The sequence below is a fragment of the Mangifera indica genome, chromosome 15 (genome assembly GCF_011075055.1).
Source record: "Mangifera indica cultivar Alphonso chromosome 15, CATAS_Mindica_2.1, whole genome shotgun sequence".
NCBI classification, from domain to species: Eukaryota; Viridiplantae; Streptophyta; class Magnoliopsida; order Sapindales; family Anacardiaceae; genus Mangifera; species Mangifera indica.
The window spans coordinates 14,169,455-14,190,467 of record NC_058151.1 but is presented as its reverse complement, the minus strand read 5'-3'; the positions used below and the strand labels follow the sequence as shown (position 1 = coordinate 14,190,467).

The 21,013-nt window shown below is 35.8% G+C and overlaps 2 protein-coding genes and 1 pseudogene across 2 annotated transcripts; 1 reads left to right on the top strand and 2 right to left on the bottom strand.

The window, feature by feature from the left end:
- The first annotated feature begins 1,733 nt into the window (after window positions 1-1,733).
- Window positions 1,734-8,405, top strand: LOC123197376 (plasma membrane ATPase 1-like). The gene is made up of 22 exons (XM_044611642.1): window positions 1,734-2,076; window positions 2,176-2,295; window positions 2,446-2,544; window positions 2,788-2,925; window positions 3,050-3,184; window positions 3,283-3,462; window positions 3,714-3,920; window positions 4,016-4,135; window positions 4,234-4,353; window positions 4,547-4,669; window positions 4,753-4,857; window positions 4,975-5,119; window positions 5,353-5,517; window positions 5,808-6,046; window positions 6,132-6,164; window positions 6,291-6,372; window positions 6,687-6,847; window positions 7,063-7,110; window positions 7,217-7,402; window positions 7,485-7,667; window positions 7,752-7,930; window positions 8,095-8,405. The coding sequence occupies exons 1-22, from the start codon at window positions 2,023-2,025 to the stop codon at window positions 8,189-8,191; spliced, it is 2,919 nt and encodes a 972-aa protein (XP_044467577.1). The 5' UTR covers window positions 1,734-2,022; the 3' UTR covers window positions 8,192-8,405.
- A 1,619-nt stretch (window positions 8,406-10,024) lies between these two features.
- LOC123197377 lies at window positions 10,025-17,395 on the bottom strand (annotated as a pseudogene).
- On the bottom strand, window positions 14,248-19,525 carry LOC123197539 (probable leucine-rich repeat receptor-like protein kinase At1g35710). Its single transcript, XM_044611857.1, has 5 exons — window positions 19,141-19,525; window positions 16,379-16,738; window positions 16,249-16,295; window positions 14,963-15,692; window positions 14,248-14,741 (listed from the first exon to the last, which is right to left on the bottom strand). The coding sequence occupies exons 1-5, from the start codon at window positions 19,523-19,525 to the stop codon at window positions 14,728-14,730; spliced, it is 1,536 nt and encodes a 511-aa protein (XP_044467792.1). The 3' UTR covers window positions 14,248-14,727.
- Between the last annotated feature and the right edge of the window lie 1,488 nt (window positions 19,526-21,013).

Here is a 21,013-nt window from a genome sequence, read left to right as displayed (position 1 = left end):
ATTTTGGGGAATTTCAGCAACTAATACAAATACAAAGTTCCATTAATAAATTATAAATTCCTAAATAAATTGTAATATTTTGTTAAATTCCCTTTATGCCTAGTAAATTAATAGTATTAGAAGTTTGGCCGTATTTTTTTAACTTGAGGGGTGCTATTTAGTTTACCTAAATTGCAGGGGAGACAGCAAGATTTTACCCTTTGTTAATAGAACTAAGCTTCTGTAACATTCTCTTCCTTTTTGTCGGCCAATTTTTAGATCTTCGCAATTGGCATCCAAAGATGTACAAATATATGCCTACAGTCAACAATCTTTAATTGCTCTTTGAAATCTTCTTTTTCAATCTTTATTTTATTTATTCTATGAGACAGCCATATCTACCAAGATTGATTCTTTTGACGGGGATATAGATCATCAAATCTACCATTCTATTTATCCTTATAATTACAATAATTATTTTATTAATAATACAATATATTACTACGAATGAGTTCAAATTTGAGATAAATATTGTAGATTCAAGTAAACTTTTATTTGGATTTGATTTGATTATATTCTCTATTGTAAAATATTACGAACATGCCAACTTTGTCTAAACAGAGATGAGCAATCTTTGGAGCATTTGTTCCTTGAAATGACGTGTAGAAAGAAACCATTATTTCAATCCAAAATTTTCTACCTCCAACAACTTGGAATAGGAACAAAGTATTATTGCAACAGGTTAAATTTCACTCAACAAAACATAAAAGAGTTGGAATATTCTACATAATAATTGATTAAATAATACGTGTTTAAAGTAGACCATGTTTGAATAATGGGTCTGATTACTACATCAAACATTACATCTTAGCCCCTTGAATCATAGATTAGGGGTTAACTAGACATTTGAATTATAGTATAAAGTGATCCAAATTAGTTGGTAAAAAAATTAAAAAATTGAAAAAGAAATAAAGAGGGGCAAAATAGACCTTTCAGTTTTTCTTGGACATGATAAAGAAAATCCATAAGATAAGCTTGTTTGTTTGTTTGTTTCTAAAAATTTGTTTATTTTATTTTTATCACTTTGACTCAAATCCAACACGTGTTCCCCACCATCAAAGAAAATACAAAAGTTATTGGCTTGAGAAGAATCAATTTCAATGGTCCATGAGAAGAATCCAATTCAATATTATATAAAGTGACAACAACAATCCAGCAGGTCCCCACTGGCTTCTACGACTTTTTTGTGCCACGTTTTACAGCGACTGGACTTCTACTCACCTCATAATAATTAGGCTATAAGAAGAGACGGGTACCAAATAGGTGGAACCCAAATATCTCCTTATTTAAGTTTAATTAAAATAAAAAATAATTTAATTTAAAATTTTATTTGATTAAAAAAATATTTAATTTGATTTTTTTTTAAGTCTATCTTAGAAGATTCGGACAAGATACTATCTCTTACAGAAACCATAAATAATAAACATTATCTATTGTTGTCATGGCTTTCACACTCTATACAACGTTAGATACGATTTACCATTATATTGGCTAGTAATCACGGTTAAAATGCAATGTAATTACTCTAGTACTAATATCAAAGTCACATACTTGACACTTCACAAAAGAGTTATAATTCTAACCTATGCGAGAATTTTACAGGTAGATTTTGATGTAATTAAGAACAGTAATACATGTTGAAAGTTGAAACGAATTCGATAAAAGAAGGTGAAGAATTGGAATAAAAATAGAATAATAATAAGCCGCAGTAGAGCGAAAGACTGTGTGTACCTGCAAAGTACATGATCTAAGTTTGAGTGACAAATGTGCCCTTGAAAAGCTGCCACCTTAAGTTCTAGAGAGAGAGACGCCAGCCCACCAACTCGTAACTCTCTGGTTATCTCTTTGCAATTTTCTCCCAATTCTATGTAGAGGTGAAACAGAAACAGAGTACTTTGTTGTTTTTGTTTTGTTATGGTTTTTTTGTGATTGAAAGAGGTTGGATATAAAGGAGAAGTGAAGGTTTTCAGGTGGTTGAGGGAGATGGATAACAAAGGTGAAGCATTGGAGGCTGTGTTGAAGGAGGCTGTTGATTTGGTACTGAAACTAAGAATACTCTGTTTTCTAATTTTTCTTTTTTGTGTTCTTGCTTTCTGGGATTTTTGTTTTCTGATGAAAAGGGAGTTTTGAGTGCAGGAAAACGTGCCAATTGAAGAGGTTTTTGAGACTTTGAGCTGTAACAGACAGGGTCTTTCAACAGAGGCTGCTGAGCAAAGGCTTACCATATGTGGTTACAATAAGCTTGAAGAGAAAGAGGTTAATCATTTTTCAATTGGATTTTTTTTTTTTGTTTCAAGAGTTAGTTGTGGAGAGTTCTTTGTCTAATAAAAAAATGGAAACTTAAAAATGAAATGATTTTGTTCTCTATTTTTTCTGGAAATTTACTGAGTTTGTTTGTTTTTACAGGAGAGTAAATTTTTGAAATTTTTGGGGTTTATGTGGAACCCTCTCTCATGGGTCATGGAAGCTGCTGCTATTATGGCCATTGCACTAGCCAATGGAGGAGTAAGTCCTCTATGCCTGATTCTTTTCTCTGTTGGTAGCCAGAAATATTAAAAGAGAAAAAATAACAGTAAAAAAAAAAAAAATTGGAACTTCAATAAACTATTATATATTTCTGTGACCTTGTTTCTTTAACTTTGATGAAAACAATAGGAAGCAAAAAGTTTACTTAATTTTTCCCTTTATTTCTTATAAAAGATTGTGTTATTCTCAAATAATCTCACTGTTGGAAACTTGGTCCTTCAGAATAAGCCCCCAGACTGGCAAGATTTTGTTGGGATTATAACCCTGCTACTTATCAATTCAACCATAAGTTTCATAGAGGAGAACAATGCGGGTAATGCTGCTGCGGCTCTCATGGCTCGTCTTGCTCCTAAAGCTAAGGTATAATGTTTTGAGTAACTTGTTCAGTTTTATGATGTACATCTGAGTTGTTTGTTAATAAAGGCCAAATTTATCGTTGTATGGTTTCGTAATTTCATGTTTCTCTTGATTGGAAAATTTTTAGGTTCTTCGAGATGGGAAATGGGTTGAGGAGGATGCAGCCGTTCTTGTTCCTGGTGATATAATCAGTGTTAAGCTTGGGGACATTATTCCTGCAGATGCGCGTCTCCTGGAAGGTGATCCGTTGAAAATTGATCAGGTGCTTGTGCAACTCTTTTGCCATTTTGTTGGCAGAATTCTGATTGATTTGGGTAACTTGAGGCGTAATGTTTACATTTTTCTATTTGAACTTTGCAGTCTGCTCTTACAGGCGAGTCTCTTCCTGTGACAAAAGGTCCTGGTGACAGTGTATATTCTGGTTCTACGTGCAAACAGGGTGAGATTGAAGCCGTGGTTATTGCCACAGGTGTTCATACTTTTTTTGGAAAGGCTGCACACCTTGTTGATTCAACTAATCAAGTGGGTCACTTTCAAAAGGTAAGAGACACACAAATTATGAAGGAAAGAAAATTTTGAAATTTATTGTTCTTTCTGACTTCAATAATTCATGACATTTTTTATGTGTGGTTCATGCTTCAATATTGCTCTCTTTTATTTTATTGTACTGATATTTTTACTGATTGCTGTATTAAATCATACCTCTTTTCTTGATTTTCTTTCTGCCTCTTAGATTTTCCTTTTTTATATATATTAGTATCCACATAATGATTTTTGTTATTGTTTAACAGGTCTTGACTGCTATTGGGAATTTCTGTATCTGTTCCATTGCGGTGGGGATGATCATAGAGATCATTGTCATGTACCCAATTCAGCACAGGCAATACCGACCTGGAATCGACAATTTACTTGTACTTCTTATTGGAGGAATTCCTATTGCTATGCCCACAGTTCTTTCTGTGACAATGGCAATCGGTTCCCACCGCTTGTCTCAGCAGGTTGGTTTTTTTAGCTATTGCAATGGTTTTACTTTAATTTCTCAAGGTTGATGGCTGCCCATAATTTTAGTTAGTTCTTTGCCTAATTGCTGCAGGGAGCTATCACAAAAAGAATGACAGCAATAGAAGAAATGGCAGGCATGGACGTACTTTGCAGTGACAAAACTGGAACTCTAACTTTGAACAAATTAACAGTTGACAAGAATCTTATTGAGGTTTGCGAGAGGTCTTAGCAACAATTTTTGGTCCACTTTTTGACTTTCTCAATTGTAATTCTTTTTCCCAAACATATTAGCCTGGATTCTTTTCGTAGGTCTTTGTAAAAGGAGTAGACACAGACACTGTTGTTCTGATGGCAGCTCGAGCCTCCCGATTGGAAAACCAGGATGCAATAGACACTGCTATTGTGGGAATGTTGGCTGATCCAAAAGAGGTATATGTACAAATGGTTAAGTTCTGTTTTATACCGGCTAACTAGGAAAGCTCAATGTTGAGGTTGCTCTCTATTATTGGCAAAGCCAACAGTGATACTCAAAGAGGTTTCTCTTTGATATCTCCTATAAGCATTCTTTAATATATTATGATAATTCTTTGACACTGGTTCCCTTTTTTTGACAATAAAAAAGGCACGAGCAAATATTCAAGAAGTTCACTTCCTTCCCTTCAATCCTACCGATAAGCGAACTGCTTTGACATATACTGACAGTGAAGGTAAAATGCATCGGGTCAGCAAAGGTGCACCAGAACAGGTATGACCATTAGCAACAAATTGTTTATTTAATGTTTCGGCAATGCCATTTAAAGTAATTTATGCTTGTCATCTGTTCTTCAGATATTGAATCTTGCACACAACAGATCAGAGATTGAACGAAGAGTTCATGCTGTGATTGATAAATTTGCAGAACGTGGACTACGATCTCTTGCAGTGGCATATCAGGTATATTTTTCTCCAAATGTTATTATCTATAGGCTCCATTTTTGAAGTACTTCAGTCATACATTTAATTTATTGCGGTTCATATGTTAAAAGCCTACATTTATCAATTGCTTTTCAGGAAGTTCTAGACAGAAGGAAAGAGAGTCCAGGAGGCCCTTGGCAGTTTGTAGGTCTCATGCCTCTATTTGATCCACCTAGACATGATAGTGCAGAAACAATTCGGAGGGCATTGAATCTTGGGGTGAATGTGAAAATGATCACAGGTGCTTCTCCCTTCCATTGTATTTGTTCTCTTTATTTCGAAATACTTGGTCAATCTGAAGCATTTTGCTTAGTTTCTAAACCTCTTATGTTGAGAGTCATCTTTCGTTTATTGCAACTTATGGTTTGTAAGTACTCCCGTGGCAATTTCTCTATCAAGGAAGTTGTATTAGTTTGACTTTTTCTTCATCATGTTGATTAACGTTCCACTTGCTTGATCTCTCCCTCTTTACAGGTGACCAACTTGCAATAGCAAAAGAAACAGGACGTCGATTGGGCATGGGAACCAACATGTATCCTTCATCGGCCTTATTAGGACAGAACAAAGATGAGTCAATCATTGCTTTACCTGTTGATGAGCTCATAGAGAAAGCTGATGGTTTTGCTGGTGTTTTTCCGGGTATTTCATCAATTCTTTATCATTTTCTTCAATTTTTATTTTGAAACTGTAGTGGATTGCCTAAGTTTAGATCAAGAGCCATGGCTCTCCTTTCATCTGCTGGTGGCAAGAAATTGGTTCCTTTTATTTATAAATGTCAATTAAAAATTGCTGGATCACAAGGGTATTGTTCAGTAGCTATAGCTGTGATTGATTCTTGGTTAAAAAGATTAGTTGTATTTCTTTATTTAACTCATAGTCTGTTTCTTCTGTTTTCCTTGCTTATGACATTGGTCTTGCTTTATTTGCAGAACACAAATATGAGATTGTTAAACGCTTGCAAGCTAGGAAACATATATGCGGAATGACTGGCGATGGAGTCAATGATGCTCCTGCTCTTAAGAAAGCAGACATTGGCATAGCTGTTGCTGATGCAACTGATGCTGCTCGTAGTGCTTCTGACATTGTCCTGACTGAACCTGGTCTTAGTGTTATCATTAGTGCTGTTTTAACTAGTCGGGCAATTTTCCAGAGGATGAAAAATTACACAGTGAGTGTTGGTTGTGGTCCTTGGGAAGATTTTGTGTGGCCATCCTGACTAATCTTGTACCTTATTGTTTTCTTTCATGTTGCAGATATATGCAGTCTCCATTACTATTCGTATTGTGGTAAGTTGTTTGGTTTTCTAACTTTCCAGTAGTAATTATAGCCCAACTTATGTGAATATGCTGGGGTGCTTCTTAAAATAGCTTGTGCCTTTGGTTTGTCATACCAACTTTTCCTTTTGGTTACAGCTTGGTTTCATGCTACTAGCTCTCATATGGCAGTTTGACTTTCCACCCTTCATGGTGCTGATAATTGCTATTCTTAATGATGGTTCGTCTTCTCCTTTTTCTTTCGTTCTTTCTTTTTTCATTTTTTCTTGTGGGGTTCAGCATATGCAGATTTATTTAGTTTTGTGGTTAGCATGCATGATTTCGCAGAGTTTATTTCTGTCATTTTATCAATCACATCAGAAATTTGCTTCTCAACTTTTTCTAATCAAATCTTTCCTTTCATTTTTCTTGAAACCTCAAATAGACTATCTTGTGCCATTTCCATTAATAGGAATAATTATTATCTAATTTGGGGAACGGGGCTGGATTTGGCTGGTTTTGCTTTTGTTGCTCATATGGTTTATTGTGAGCCAGGTACCATTATGACAATATCGAAGGATAGGGTGAAACCATCCCCTCAGCCAGATAGCTGGAAGTTGGCCGAAATTTTTACCACCGGCATCATTTTTGGTGGTTACTTAGCAATGATGACAGTAATTTTCTTTTGGGCAGCATACAAGACAAATTTCTTTCCTGTAAGGCAATTTATGTTTATGTTACCTTGTTACTAAATTTGTGCTCGTCGTGACATTCATGCCTGATACTGCACTTGATAGCTTTTAAATTTTAATTGGCCTCAATTTGGTTAACTTCAGTTTTATATTTCCAAATACACTTCTTGCTTCTGAGTAAACTTGTTGACATTTTCTATTTAATTGCTTGCACTAAAACTTTATTATGCGATTTTCAGCAAACATTTGGAGTGTCAAGCCTGCAGAAGAAGGATGTCGATGACCTGGTTAACTTCAGTTTTATATTTCCAAATGCACTTCTTGCTTCTGAGTAAACTTGTTGACATTTTCTATTTAATTGCTTGCACTAAAACTTTATTATGCGATTTTCAGCAAACATTTGGAGTGTCAAGCCTGCAGAAGGAGGAAGTTGATGACCGGAGAAAGCTTGCCTCTGCTGTCTACCTGCAAGTGAGCATAATCAGTCAGGCCCTCATTTTTGTGACACGGGCTAGGAGCTGGTCTTATGTTGAGCGTCCCGGCCTGTTACTTCTTTTTGCTTTTGTTGTCGCTCAGCTGGTAAATGAATGCCATTCTTTGACGGCGCTTCTAAGCATGTTCTGTCCGTGTGTTGTCATCTTATCGTATTTATTGTATGCAGATTGCTACGGTGATTGCCGTTTATGCAAACTGGAGCTTTGCTGCAATTGAAGGAATTGGATGGGGTTGGGCTGGTGTGATCTGGCTTTATAGCCTCATCACTTACATCCCACTAGATTTCTTAAAGTTCTTAATCAGATACGCCCTGAGCGGAAAGGCCTGGGATCTGGTCTTCGAGCAAAGGGTATGTGTGGCTTTAATTCAACAACTTAATTTGAGTTGTGATCGGCCTTTCTCACTTTCTGAGCTAAAATTTGCTCTTTCACAGATTGCATTCACGAAAAAGAAGGATTTCGGAAAAGAAGAACGTGAGCTTAAATGGGCGCATGCACAGAGGACCCTCCACGGATTGCATACACCTGACACCAGGATGTTCAATGATCGCAGCAGTTTCACAGAACTTAACCAGATGGCAGAAGAGGCAAAACGACGAGCTGAGATTGCAAGGTAACACATAATACCATTTGATCTTCTAACTCTTTTCGACCCTTCTACATTTTGATTATAAAGGTTCACAAACAAACCATTTGCCATTGCAATCGCTGCAATTTATCGACTACTATACAAATGAAGGTGTGGCCTAATGTGTTTCTGATTCTGGATTCTTGCAGACTGAGGGAACTGAGTACACTGAAGGGGCATGTGGAGTCAGTGGCTAGGCTAAAGGGCCTTGACATAGACACAATTCAGCAGTCCTACACTGTCTAAAAGAAGGTCATGAGAGAATGATAAAATTACAAACAAATTACATATGCATATATATGTGTGTATATGTACGTGTATGTGTATATACGTATATATATTTATATTTTATCGTTTGTATGACCTTTAGAGTTCTCATATTTATTATTAAAAGTGTTTTATTTTATGATGCATCTGTAATTTATCACTCATTTTAACACAGCACGATTCTTTTAGATTCCCAAGCTCTTGAGGTAAGAGACCTCCAAGTTTGTTAGAAGAAAGGTCTAAGTATTTCAAGTGTGTTTGATTACTTTGGTCTAACTGGATTATTAAATGTCAGATCCCACAAGATTGCTTAATCTTCCAGTATCTTAAGGGATAACATCTTTAATTTCGTTAAACAGAAAAAGGTCAATGTATTTCATTTCGAAACTCCACCCAGCGGTGTTGAGAAGAGTTTGTTTTTCTATTTGTGTTGATGATAATTTAGATGCTGCATCATAACATGTGAAAACGATAGCCCATATGAGCATCACTCTATAATTTAAAGTTGTGAAATCCATGTTGAAAATTTTTTGCTTGATGCTTAAGTCGTCACCCTTCGATCATAAATGCTAGCTCTTCTTGTCTTGAGAAGACTTGGTCCTTGAAAAGTTGTCAACATCTTAGGGCTTGATAGAGTTTTAGGCCTTGGAAATTTATGAAAAATTTCCACATAATTGGTCACATCTTCAGACAGGTTTATTGACAACGTAGCTAGCTGGAGGTCTTTCTGCGTTAACTTTGGTTAAGTTGGAAGGTGTTTCCGCACAAACTTTGACCAGCTAAAACGTTCTTCCAGGGCAAGCTTCAAGGCATAGCAGCCTCTGTCATTAGAATTCCAATGTTGACACAAGCACAGAGTGAGTCAAGGTCTTCTGGGCTCTATACATAATTCCACACTAAGATGTCCCAAATCGTATGGAAAATTATGAAATAATGTTCTAAGAAGAAACAACGAAAACACATCAAATTTTCCGAAAAGACAAAGGAAAACTGGGGAGATAGAAATCCAAAATATTTAATTTTACACAAGACTAAATTTAGTGTCCATCGTATATTAAGTCAATACTATGGGAATACATGTATAGATAAAGAGAGAAAACTGAAGTCTTTGGTTTAATTTTTGGTTAAGACTGAAAGCTCTTCCACAAGAACAATAGACCAAACTAAACAACAGACCAAACTAAACAATCTTCCAGGGTAAGTAAACTAATTAATTTTCTGCAACACTATTAATTGTGTAACACCCCAGGTCCAATAGCCCGGCCCACTGTTAAGATAGACAAAGTACACACAGACCCAGCATCTCTCCCGTGCTTTGTCGATGTGGGATTCGCCTAGGGGTATCACATACACCCCCCCTTACGAGACTCAGCGTCCTCGCTGAGATTTGCCCCACCATCGTTCAAGAGGACACGCGGAGTTGCTCTGATACCATTTGTAACACCCCAGGTCCAATAGCCCTGCCCACTGTTAAGATATTGTCCACTTTGGACACACAGTCCATCATGAGTTTGCTTCTGGGCTTTGCAACCTAAAACGCGTCTTAACAGGTAAGGAGCTCACAGACTATTTAACCAATTCAATTCTCCCACCACTAACCAATGTGGGATCCATAGACAGAGTACACACAGACCTAGCATCTCTCCCGTGCTTTGTCGATGTGGGATTCGCCTAGGGGTATCACAAATTGGCAAGGATTTTCCACAAACATAATTTGGAGGTGATTAGTAGAATGAATTTCAAAGGTCTAACACATGCTCATAATATTTTCAAGAACTAAGATTGATAGGGAGACCATTGGAGTCAAGGTCCTGGACTACCAATCAGCTGATATTTATTCATTAATCAGCTGAATTCATAGAAAAACTTTTGGTCACTAGTTGAACATTCAAAAACTGCGAACTAAATACAGGACCTTTTAAATGTAAATTTTAGAGCAGAACTTGGAAAGTTGCTTAGAAAAGATGATAGTACATTCAGAGAAGCAACCTTTAAAAAGAGGCCAAATCAATGAACTTGGTACAAGGTTATTACGACAAAACATTGAAATGCATCCATGCCTAACCTTCACATTCATCAACTGCATCCATTTTTTGGTTTCTTATCTCCGAGATGGAAATCTCATGAAACGGTTTTTCCAATGGTGTCTTGCGGCCAATAAATTCATGAGACACCTGGTACATTGAAGGTCGTGACTTTGGTTTGGAACACAAGCAAGCAAATGCTATTCTTGAAATAAGAGCAATATCCTGCAGAACCATTTTGTTCGAAGGATGTGGAAGGCGTGGGTCTAATACATCAATAAGCATCATATTTTGATTACAAGATGATGATAATGATGAAAGTAGTTCTCCTGGATGACGACCCATCAATGTTTCAAGTGCCACAACTCCAAAACTATAAACATCACATTTCTCAGTTACAACTGTGGTGTTGACAAGTTCTACACAAAAAATTAAAAAGCCTTTAGAAAATATAACAAAGATATATTCATCTATTTTACTGAGCAATTAATGGCATCAAAATATATTAGAAGTATATAGATTCCAATTTTCTAATATGCATCGACAATAAGAGTAATAGATAAATTTGTAGAGAGTAATTGAGTACTTCACCTGGGGCTATATATCCATAAGTTTCTACTGCGATGGTTCTATTAGAGGAGTCAGGATGTAGAAGTCTAGCCAACCCAAAGTCAGCAACAAATGCTTCCAATTCTGAGTTCAGTAGGATGTTGTTGCTTGATATGTCACGGTGAACAATTGATGGTACACAATCATGATCTAAGTAAGATAGAGCATGTGCAATATTCCTCACAATGTTCACCCTCTTACTCCAATCCAACTCAATAGCGTTATCATTGTTACGTAGAATGCAAAACAAGCTTCCCCCCTCCATATACTCATAAATCAAAAACATACATCTTTTGTGTAAACAAAATCCATAAAGCTTGAGCTTCATTTTGGAAACAATTAAGGAAAGTCAACTCTTCTGATTCCGAACTGTGAAGTTTTTTCAAAGCAACTGCTTTGTTATTTGGTAATTGCGCCTTGTAAACACTACCATAAGCCCCAGTTCCAATGTAATATTTAATGTCAAAATCCTCTGTAGCTTCAATCATGTCTTCAAATGCTATTATGCCATCATAATTCCAAATTGAAAGCACATCTCCATTCTTTCGTTCTCCTGTTCTGAGTACAACATTTTTATTCTTACATTTGACAAGAAACAAGAATCCAATAATTGAGATGATCAGAACTGTCGTGACGGGAAGAAAAATTGTAAGATGATGAAAAACCTTCTTTTTGGGATTAGAAGGTGTAGAACAAGAAGGAAATCCGAGAAACACCTCGCCACAAAGACCTTTGTTACCGATGAATACTTCTTGTCCATATCGGTGTTGCAATTTAATTGGAATTTCACCTTCTAAATTATTGTATGACAAGTCTATGCGTGACACCTTGGCAAGATTTATAGGAATGGTTCCAGAAAGGTCATTGTGCGAAAGATCGAAGAAATCCATTCTTGGAATTTTTCCAGGTTGAGGAGGTATTCTTCCATTGAGTGAGTTATTCGACAAATCAAGAATATTTAGACTTTTAAGGTTGTCAATATTAGATGGAATGCTTCCATCTAGTTTGTTTGAGGAACGGTCCACATATTGAAGAAGAGTTAAGCTGGTAATTTCATGGGGAATTGGGCCGCTAAGTAGATTGTGATCAAGATACAACTCAAATAGGTTGGTTAAAAGACCTAGAGTTGAAGGAATAGGTCCAATTAGGTTATTGTAACTCATTTTTAACACAGTGAGATTCTTGAGATTCCCAAGTTCTTGAGGTATCCTGCTTGTAAAATGATTGTTGTGTAGATAAAGATGTTTGAGCTTTGAAAAAGCACCAATTTGCGACGGAATGCCTCCAAAGAGTTGGTTTGATGACATATCTAGCTCGATTAGGTTGGTTAAAAGACTCAGAGTTGAAGGAATAGGCCCATCAAGGTTATTATTGCTCATTTTTAACATAGTGAGATTTAGATTCCCAAGCTCTGGAGGTAAGAGACCTTCAAGTTTGTTAGAAGAAATATCCAGGTATTCCAAGTGTGTAGAGTTACTTAGATTTGAAGGGATTGATCCAGTAAGCTTGTTAAAGGACAAATCTAATTCCACAAGATTACTCAGTCTTCCTATATCTGGAGGGATAACACCTTTCATTTCATTAAACAGAAAAAGAAGTCAATGTATTGCATTCCTTATCTAAAAGGATAACAAGAACAATGGATTAGCAGCTTACCTGTAAAATTGTTGTTGTGCAGATAAAGACATTTTAGCTTTGAAAGAGCGCCAATTTGTGATGGAATGCTTCCATTGAAGTTATTGTTTGCAAGATTAAGACTTTCAAGGTTTGGGAAGCAAGAAAAGTTAAATTGGTCAAGCTCCTTTCCTATGTATGAATCGTAGAGATTTATGTCGTAGAGGCCTATGTCAGTGATGCTTCCTGCTGAATTGCAAGTGATACCATGCCAGTGGCAATGATCTGAAGTATTGATTTCAAAACTCCACCAACCGGTGTTGAGAAGAGCTTGTTTTTCTAATTGTGTTTCAGATGCTGCAATATAGCATGTGAAAATGGTAGCCCATATGAACATTACTCTACTGGTGAAGGATGGGAACACCATGTTTAAAATTTGTTGCTTGATACTCTTTACCTACCCTGAAGAAAGGTTATTTATAATAAGTTTGAAGCAAACCAAACATCCATTTAAGGGGTTAGAATTTAATTATATGACTCGAGAAGACTTGGACATGATTGTCAACATCTTAGGGTATTGAAATTCCAGTAGTGCCAACTCTTCTTGACTGAAGGCTACACGTCTCCTCAAGATGACAACGTAACTTCTTTGACCAACTGAAGCTTCGCGGTATAGCAACCTTTAATTTGTCATTAGAACTACCGTGTTGACTAAACCTGGAAAATTGTTAGGTGGTGTATTCTATTTATATGAGGAACAGGATGTAAAGACAGAAGAGAATGACCAAAGCTATAGAGATGTAGAAGAGAATTTAATTTTATTGATTTTCCATAATGACATAAAAAAGATACATGAACAGGGCAATAGAGATCTTCCACGAGTACAGTGAATTTTACCAAATAAAATATTTTTCCACGCGATGGAGTCCAATAAACAGACACAAGAAAAGAACTAGAAGATATTATGAATCCTCCAGGGAGGATCTCAAGTTTCAGAGTTTACCTTGCTAAAATCTTTGTTCGCATGATTTTTAGAAGTTTCTAACCCAAACAATCCAGGTGAAGTTGGAGACAGATCACCATTCTTTTCATCAATAAATCTTCAGATGCAGAACTGAAACAATCAAAGATTTTTAATTCTGCATCAAACCAAATAAAGTGCAAGAACTAAATAAATCTAACTATAAATCTTTGAGGATCAAATTGAATCAAGGAATTTTTATTGAAAGGGAAAAAAATTCTAATAATCTGTTGCACGCAGTGATCATTCCTCTTTACCCATTATGAAGCAATTTAAGAGGTATCATCAAAGTTCAAGAGCAATGTTTATGAATATTCCAAATTATGATCTAATTTACTCATACTGGAGATGCGATCCTCATGAACACATCCCTCATGATGTCTAACTTCTCTTCACTCTTCCTTGATGCTCATGAGTTCATCCCTCAAACTCTTATCAGTCTCATTTCAGTCTCCCACATAATAAATTTAGTCTTTATGTTGTCCAACTTGCTCCTCATTTTGATTTTAGCATTTTTTTTCCCTAACAAGAATCCAGTAATTGAGATGATGAGAATTGTAATGACGGGAAGAAAACCTGTAACATGATGAGACATGCTTCCTGCTGAATTGCAATTTGCAAGAGATACCATACCGCTCTGTCAACCGGTGTTAATGAGAGCTTGTTTTTCTTACTTTATTGATGATGATTCAGATGCTGCATGAGAACTTGTCAAAAGGGTAGCACTTATGAACACCACACTACGAGTGAAGGATGTGAACGCCATGTTTAAAATTTTTTGCTTGATACTCTCGTCCCGTCCTGAAGCAACTTTCTATATAATAAGTTTAAGGTCACCTCCATTTCGGTGGTCACCTTTTAATCATAAATACATTCAGGTGCTGCTATAGGATTGTTACAGCAAATATGTGAAAAGCATCCACGCCTAAACCTCTCATTCATCAATAGCATACATTTTTTGGTTTCTCATCTCAGAGATGGAAATCTCATGAAAAGGCTTTGCCATGGTGTCTTGCGTCCAAGAAATTCATGAGACACTTGGTGCATTGTAGGTCGTGACTTTGGATTGGAACACAAGCAAGCAAAAGCTGTTCTTGCAATAAGACCAATATCCGGGAGAAACATTTTGTTTTAAGGAGGCAGAAGCCGTGGGTCTAATACGTCAACAAGCTTCATATTTTGAATAGAAGAAGATGATAATGATGAAAGCAACTCTCCTCGATGACAACCCATCAATGTTTCAAGCATCACAACTCCAAAACTATAAACATCATATTTCTCAATCACAACCATGGTATAGACAAGTTCTACACAGAAAATTAGAAAGCCTTTCGAAGACATAATAAAGATATGTGTATCTACTTTACTTTTAAGCAATTAATGGTATCAAAATATATTAAGTATATTTAGATGGTAATTTTCTAATATGCATCAATTATAAGAGTAATAGATAATTATGAGGAGAGTAACTGAGTACTACACCTGGGGCTATATATCTATGAGTTCCTGTTAAGATGGCTCTATTAGAGGAGTTGGGATGTAGAAGTCTAACCAACCCAAAGTCAGCAACAAATGCTTCCAATTCTGAGTTTAGTAGAATGTTGTTGTTCGATATGTCATGGTAAACAATGGATGGTACACAATCATGGTGTAAGTAAGATAGAGCATGTGCAATATTCCTCACAATGTTCACCCTCTTACTCCAATCCAACTCAACAACTTCATCATCATTATGTAGAATGCAAAACAAACTTTCCCTTTCCATGTACTCATAAATCAGAAACATGCATTTTTTGTGTAAACAAAATCCATAAAGTTTCACAATATTTCGATGTCGTATTTTTGACAATATATGAGCTTCATTTTGGAAACTATTTAGGAAAGCTAACTCTAGTAATTCTGAATTGTGAAGTTTCTTCAAAGCAACTGTTCTGTCATTTGGTAGTTGCGCCTTGTAGACACTACCGTTAGCCCCAGTTCCAATGCAATATTTGATGTCAAAATCCTCTGTAGCTTCAATCATGTTTTCAAATGCTATTGTACCATCACAATTCCAAATTGAGAACACATTTCCATTCTTTGTTTCCCTTATTTCAAGTTTAGCATTTTTATCTTTACGTTTGACAGGAAACAAAAATCCAATAATTAAGATGATGAGAACTGTGGTGATGGGAAGAAAATTGCAACATGATGAAACACAGTCTTTTGGGGTTTAGAAGGTGTACTACAAGAAGGAAAACCATAAAGCAACTCGCTACAGAGACCTTTGTTACCAATGAATTTCCGTTCAGTTTGGTATTGCAAATTTTTTGGAATTTCACCTTCCAAATTATTGTATGACAAATCTATGTATCCCACATGATTGAGATTTTCAGGGATGGTTCCAGAAAGGTTATTGTGGGAAAGATCCAAGGAATTCATGACTGAAATTTCTCCTAGTTGAGAAGGTATTCTTCCACTGAGTAAGTTATTTGACATTTTAAGATCTGTTAGACTTTCAAGGTTGGCAATCTTTTTTGGAAAGCTTCCATTTAGTTTGTTTGTGGAAAGGCTGAGAGATTGAAGATGAGTTAAAAGACACAGAATTGAAGGAATAGGTCCAGTTAAGTTATTATCACTCATTTTTAACACGATCAACTTGTTTAGATTCCCAAGTTCTTGAGGTAAGAAACCTTCAAGTTTGTTAAATGAAAGATCCATGTATTCCAAGAGTGTTGAATTACTTAAACTTGAAAGGATTGGTCCAGTGAGATTGTTGAATGACAGACCAGTCCCACAAGATTGCTCAATCTTCCAATATCCGGAGGGATAACACCTTTAATTTGATTAAACAAAAAAATTCAATATATTTCATTCGTTCTCTAAAAGGATAACAAGAAAAATAGATCAGTATCTTACCTGTTAAATAATTGTTGTGCAGAGAAAGAATTTTGAGCTGTGAAAGAGCACTGATCTGTGACGGAATGCTTCCATTTAGGTTGTTTGTGGAAAGGCTCAGAAAACGAAGATGAATCAAGAGTCCCAGAGTTGAAGGAATAGGTCCATTTAGGTTGTTCTCATACAAATATAACAGAGTGAGATTCCTCAAATTCCTAAGGTCTTGAGGTACGAGACCTTCAAGTTTGTTAGAAGAAAGGTCTAAGTATTCCGACTGTGTTAAATTACATAGACTAGAAGGGGTTGTTCCACCGAGATTGTTAAAGGCCAGATCTAATTCCACAAGATTGCTCAATCTTCCAATCTCTAGAGGGATAACACCTTCAAGGAAAAAAAAAAGTCAATGTATTTCATCCTCATCTTAAAGGATACCAAGAAAAGTTTATCAGTAGCTTAACCTGTGAAATGATTGTTGTGCAGAGAGAGACGTTTGAACTTCGAAAGAGCACCGATTCGCGATGGAATACTTCCAGAGAATAAATTTTGTGCAAGACTGAGACTTTCCAGGTTTGGAAAGCAAGAAAAGTTAAATTGGCCAAACTCCCCTTGTACACAGTGACTTTTCCAAATGTATCTCAGTGATGCTTCCTGCTGAATTGCAAGTGATACCATACCATCTGCAATGATCTGCGATATTGATTTTGAACCGCCACCAACCGGTGTCAAGCAGAGCTTGGTGTTCGAATTGTATTGCTGATAATTCAGATGCTGCGACATAACATGTCAAAAGGGTAACCCATATGAACGTCGCTCTACAAGTGAAGGATGTGAACACCATGTTTAACTCTCTTCTGTCCTGAAGCAAGTTTATATATAATATAAGTTCGAAGCTAGCCAAATCTCCATTTAAGTGGTCTATGAGTTGAGAAGACTTCAACATCTTGGAGTATTGAAATTTTAATAGCCTCGGCCTTTGAAATTTCGATAGGGTATTGACAACTGAGCAAAAGCTGTTTTAGTTAATTTTGGGTTTAGATAGAGCACGTTTCCACAAGAAGACAACAAAACTAGTTTGATCAGCTTAAGCCTCACGGTACAGCAACCTGTGATTTGTCATTTAAACATCCGTGTTGACAAAGGCTATCATTGTGAGGAACACTGTTAGAGGGCGTGTTACGTTTATATGAGAAACAGAATCTCCAGAAGTAAAAGACCCAGAAGAGAACAAACAGGGCAATAAAAGCTGAATATGAATCTTCAAAGATCGAATTGAATCAATGAATTTTGTCTATTATGATCACACAATCTATTATGGTTTTGTTTTTGAGTTTTACAAACTAAAATACGGATTGATATAAACTCATAGGTTATTTAGCAAGTGAGGTAGGATGTGCATATAAACCAAGGATCTCTCTAGTGCTTTAAACATATTGTCTATTATAGTTTTGTTTTTAGGCTTTACAACCCAAATGCTTTATCAATGTAAGATTTGTCTTAGGCTATCATATGAATGGAAAAAATTCTAATAATCTGTTGCATGCAGTGATCATTCCCCCTTACCCACTATGTTTATTTTATTGAAGGACTTTTAGAAATTTTACACAAGACTACATTGGCTTCCCACTCAATGAAGCAATTAAAGAGGTATAATCAAAGTTCAAGAGGAATTTTCACGAATCTTCCAAATTATGAACTAATTTATTTCTTATAGTTACATCTCCAGCCTCATGAACTCGTCTCTCATAATGTCTAACTTCTCTTCAGTCTTCACATGCTCATCCCTCAAACTCTTCAGTCTCATTTCCGTCTCCCACAAACTAAATTTAGTACTTTTTTTCCTTAACAAGAATACAATAATTGAGATGATGAGAAATGTGAGGATGGCAAGAAAAATTGTAGCATGATGAAAGACAGTCTTTGATATTCTATATTTTAATTGGAAGTTTGTCCCCCAAATTCTTGTATGACAAGTCTTTGTGTACTATATTACAGTATCAGAATTATCTTATACCTCTTTTGGAAGCTTTCGAGCAAGAGTGACTAAGAGTGCGACAAGAGAAAGATCATTTCCATCAAGATGAACGAATTAGTGATGGAACTTTTCGATTGAGATAATTGCATGAAAGAATAAGATTTTCTAGTTTTGGAAAGCAAGTGATACGATCCCACTTGAATTGATCTGACAATATCTTTGGTCGAACTTCCTTTTCTAGCTGTATAAATTGTAATTCAGAGGCTGCTACAAAATATTAACACCAACATTGCATGTAAAAATGGTTGCCCATATGACCACCAATCTACAAATGAAGGATACCAACACCTAATGTTAACTATACATATTTATTGTTTTCTCGTTGTTTTCAGGACCAAAAGCAAGGTATAAAAATGAATCACCCAGAAACATTTTAAGCCTTTCCAGTCACATTTTTATACGGTTTTAATTGAAATCAAGCTTTTTTAGAATTAATGTTTGGTCTAGATGGAACGTGTTTCCACAAGACAACAATATTGGTATTCTGACAAGCTTAAGCTTCAGGGTATAGAAACCTTAAATTTTTCATATAATAAGGCTAAGGTCCATCATTGTAAAGAAATCTGAGCAGAAATTGTTAAATATGCAATTATTTTCTGGACTAATACAATTTCTAAAAGAAATTTTATTCAAAATCTTGGCATAAGAATAACTGGCCATTCAACAAGGCCAAAGAACAATTGAAATGGAATAATTTGTTGAACTAACTAATTGTTGGTCTTCTGCTAAGGAAAGAAACATGAGAACTTACGGGACTTCTTTCCGAACATCTCTGTCTTTCTCAAACGGGAGATAGCTGCCTTCATCTTTTTCTTCTGCTCCTTTATCTCGATCTCTTCCCTCACATTCATCTCGTCGATCAAACTGTTGACTTTTTTCGCTATATCGCAGATCTTCTCTGTCAAAGTCATCTCCTCTGTCAAAGTCATATCCATGCTCAAAATAAACATATATCTCTCCATGTCCTCCCTCAAAAAAGAGACGTTCGCCTCTTTCTCCTTGCTCAAAATGGAAATTTTTTCCGCCATCTCCTTACTTAAATTGGAAATCTTTGTCTCCATCTTTTCACTGAAACTGGATATCTTTGTCTCCATCTCCTCGCTGAAACGGGATATCTTTGCCTCCATCTCCTCCATCAAGTTATCTGGTATTCCAGCCTTCGGGATGGACAATTATTGTACTTGAAAGTTAAAAACATAGGCTTTATATTAACAATATTATTACTGTATTTTCCAAGCTTGCATGTTTTTCCTGATCTACCATCTCTACACGTATCAAAATTCTTGTTATCGTCCCAATATCCACTCCAAAAATTTTGGGCTCATTCCCATCCATGAAAAACAAAGCAAGTCAATCCATTTAACTGTTACGTGTACTTATTTATTGTTAACAAGTGTAAAATCAATCCCTTGACCCAAACAATTTAAGCCTTTCCAGTCACATCTTGTTAAGAACCTTGATATTCCCGAAATCAAGGATTCGAATAAAAAAATAATTTATTTGTTGCTGACTCACATGATATTAGCATCTATAGCAATTGTAACTTGCCTGTGGATAAACCGTATTGAAACAATCGTGTCCATGTTGACACAAGCACAGAGGCAGTCAAAGTCCTAGCCTCCAGAGAGTATATGCATCAGATTAACTGTAATTTGAATTGCCTTCAGCAGGGCCAGCATAAAAGTCTGATCTAATGTTTTTTTTTTTTCCTGGGAAGTTCTTAGAAGCATTAAGTCATCTGTGACAGAAGGATTTCCCTTTTGATGTATATATAGATCTTCAAACATGCCAAATTACGAAACCTTATTCTTCTCCTGAAAATTTACGGTTCACTCAAGAACATCTTATCAAAAATTGGGTTAGTTTTGTTTGATACTTTCAAGTGTTGTTATCCGATAAAAATATATGGCTTCTTTCTTATTTATTTTGTTTCTCACAAAAATAAGCCATTAATTTAGTAGATTCTAACAAATGAAATTGAAAGGAAATGATGTAGCTTGGGATCTAGAGATCCCCAAGTTGAGTTAATAATTCATTAGACAATTAGACACATGACTTTTCAAAATGTAAATATTAGACCTAAAAGGTTGTTTTCTCATACAAGGATAAAAGCAACCAAATAAACTAGACAAATTACAGAACTTGGTATAGGATTGTTACAGCAAGACAATGAAAAGCATCATCTCTAAGATGGAAACCTCATGAAAAGGTTTTGCCAATGGTGTTCTACGGCCAAGAAGTTCATGGGACCCTTGGTGCATTGTAGGTTGTGACTTTGGTTTACAAGAATAGCAACATATTGTAACCATTTTGAGGGTCTAATACATCGATAAACATCATATTTTGATTATAAGAAGATAATAATGAGGAAAGTAGTTCTCCTAGATGACAAGCATCAATGCTTCAAGCCCCACCACTTCAAAACTATAAACATTACATCTCTTGATCAGAACCATGTTGTAGTTAATGCTTATTCTCAAACTCTTTATTTAGGCCAAGTGATAGTCTTTGTTTCTCTTTTCATCTTTGGATTCCTATCTGAATAATCCAAGACACAATCTTAGATAACATATTATTATTTATACACAAAATTATACATATTGTTATAATTTCGTTTATTATAT